Raw genomic sequence first — 3,016 nt, 5'->3', positions numbered from 1 at the left:
TAGAAGAATCCTAAGCCCAACAACAACATAGTATATATGTATACTATTATGAAATATAAGTGAAAGCCATTTACTTATGACAATTGGCGAAGATCAGATTTTAAAATTCTGTCAGAGATAAAGCAACATGCTTGAAATTCTTATGGTATAACTATAATGAGTCTGTGAAAGTTTAATTTGTTTAATGCTATGTGTATTAAGAAATTTGTGAGGATAATAGAATCAATAGTCGATGCTTCGTTTAAGAAACAGTTCTCAAAAACGGCAGGGTGGCATTGAAGTTGACTCGTATACTCATTAATCACTGTTTTATTAATGTGGTAAACATTCAGAGGGGTAAAGGTATGGTAAGAGTCAGTGATATTTCATGAGTAACCATTTCAACAATAACAAAAATACAAGATTAAAAATTATAACCATCAGTATTATAGCTCTTGGTTTGTTTACCACATTAACATATAACAGCCATTCCAAACAATAAACTTTGTTAAAGCCTTATAAACTGAACTGAAATGAAAGTTATATAAGACCTGTGAAAACAACACTAAGTGTTTTGGGTTTAAGGAAATCCAGTAAAATAGAATCATATGGGAAATATTATTATGGTTTAGAAACTTGCTAGTCATTACGGCTTGAAAACTCGGACTTTCAATAAATTCATCTCTACGGAGTTAAAATATATATACAGTTTATACAGTATCTATTACAAGTAACTACCTTGTACGTTGTATGAAATTTATGAGTAAATGTTTTGTATTCTGTAAATGTAGGTCACCAGTATGAAAAGATCAGTGTTCCAGAAGATGGCCTTTTGTGTGGTTTTGTTCCTTTGCTGGAAGCTCCAAGGGATACGTGGTATGCTGAACGTCCATTTGATAAGGTATGCCTTTTACGTTGGGTCGTGGAATAACATTACAAGTTTATTTATCGATAATATTAAGTACAGTAAAGTTTAACTCAAGCAAAAACATACACAAGTTACAGTGTTACTTTATCTCATTATCGAATGTAAGCCATACACAATAAAGTCTTAACTAATGTTAGGCCTAAGACACGTGGATTTATAGATTTCGATGTCTGCGATTAGAATTCTTTTGTGTTATTCTAGAAATCCTCAACTTAAAAAAGTACTGTTGTAATAAAGATACTAATTTGACCACAAATATTTTGTGAGGTCTCTGCCAGTTTTGTAATATAAATGAGTAGAACAGAATAATTTTATTCTACTTTAACAGAATGTCGGCACACATTATTTGGTTTCCATAAAATTGATTTACTAAGAAATACAGTACATAAGTTATTTGTCTAATCCACTTTTGAAATCAAACTGTAGTATCTTCTAGCTGACAAAACTAACTATAATATAGTTTTAACTATTGCTACAAAATCACGCAAAATCTAATCAGTTTGAAATAGATTTTCGTGATCAATTAGACATTTTTCTAAAAAAACTTTGCTAAACTGTTAATATGTTGTACAAACTGTCAACTAAAGAATATTTACATGTTTTTTTGTTTACATCCGTTGAAATGAAATGTACGCACATGCACATTTAGTTAGTAAGGTGGACATGCATTTTCACGACAAACAAAAACTAATTATTATTTTAGTATATTTAGGTGTTGGTCTCAGAAGTATTTGTTTTTACACTTCTGGATTTGCATAAATACATGAAACGGAAAATTGTAAGAAGACGCATATTCAAGAAAACTTCAAGTGTAGCTTGAAAAATTTTGTTTTTTATCACCTTTTGACATTCTCTTTAATAAACCATTTATTGTGTCTTTATTGCAAAAAAAAAGAAAGTCAACTGAAGGTGTACGTGAATCTTTGATCAAATATTTTTATTTGCCGAATCTAACAAGGTATCATTGTAATTATGATCATGAACCCTCACTCCAGGATCGAGCGATGCACTGCATGAGAATCAACTGTATCAAGTATTTTGGAGAGTACCTTTGCGGCATCTCTACGCCCTACCTGGAGTTTGATGTTGGAACTCGATATTTTAGTTCTCTCGTTACAGCTTCTTCTGAAGAAAACACGGAAACTGGTAACGACCAGACGTGCGAATCTGTAAGTACCAGCTTGAGTTGAATGTTGTGTAATTTTTGTTTATGTAAAGAAGGGACTTGAGTAAATATGGGTTAGAAATATGTCTTTGTAAGAACCATGTATAGCTTGTTATTGGGCAGTTGCTTAGTGTGTGCACTTACTTCTGAAAAGTTTTTGAGCAGATAATAAACAGTTGTAAGGCAAGAAAGAACAACTTTGAGTTTTCATAAAATTAAAACTTGCAGCTCTGAAGTTTTCATTTATAACTGGTTGATATGGAACTCAATAAACCATTTCAAAATAAAAGTACAGTCACTAACAAGCAATGATTCACATCAAGAAACCATTCTAACTGCTAAGTTTTAACAATTTTTTGTGTTCATTGTAATACTGGCTGGTGTCTCGTTACTTGCTCACATTTCTGTGGTGTATTGGCTTTTACATGATCAGATAGCCAGTGTGTTTCTGTGTTGTATTGAATTTTACATGATCAGATAGCCAGTGTGTTTCTGTGTTGTATTGACTTTTACATGATCAGATAGCCAGTGTGTTTCTGTGGTATGTTGGCTTTTACATGATCAGATAGCCAGTGTGTTTCTGTGTTGTATTGGCTTTTACATAATCAGATAACCAGTGTATTTCTGTGGTGTATTGGTTTTTACATAATCAGATAACCAGTGTATTTCTGTGGTGTATTGACTTTTACATAATTAGATAGCCAGTGTGTTTCTGTGGTGTACTGGCTTTTACATAATCAGATAACCAGTGTGTTTCTGTGTTGTATTGGCTTTTACATAATCAGATATTTCTGTGGTGTATTGACTTTTACATAATCAGATAGCCAGTGTGTTTCTGTGGTGTATTGGCTTTTACATAATCAGATAACCAGTGTATTTCTGTGGTGTATTGACTTTTACATAATTAGATAGCCAGTGTGTTTCTGTGGTGTACTGGCTTTTAC

At 32.3% G+C, this 3,016-nt stretch overlaps 1 protein-coding gene across 1 annotated transcript in view; it reads left to right on the top strand.

The window, feature by feature from the left end:
- LOC106464447 (telomerase-binding protein EST1A-like) overlaps positions 1 to 3,016 on the top strand; it is a 32,655-nt gene that overhangs the window by 20,108 nt on the left and 9,531 nt on the right. Inside the window, exons 13-14 of the mRNA XM_022392166.1 lie at positions 771 to 880; positions 1,903 to 2,076. Of these exons, the coding sequence (XP_022247874.1) occupies positions 771 to 880; positions 1,903 to 2,076 (284 nt within the window). The remainder of the gene's footprint in view (positions 1 to 770; positions 881 to 1,902; positions 2,077 to 3,016) is intronic.

This window comes from Limulus polyphemus, unplaced genomic scaffold (genome assembly GCF_000517525.1).
Source record: "Limulus polyphemus unplaced genomic scaffold, Limulus_polyphemus-2.1.2 Scaffold1655, whole genome shotgun sequence".
NCBI classification, from domain to species: Eukaryota; Metazoa; Arthropoda; class Merostomata; order Xiphosura; family Limulidae; genus Limulus; species Limulus polyphemus.
The sequence above is the reverse complement of the archived record's forward strand: the minus strand, read 5'-3'. Positions and strand labels throughout refer to the sequence as shown.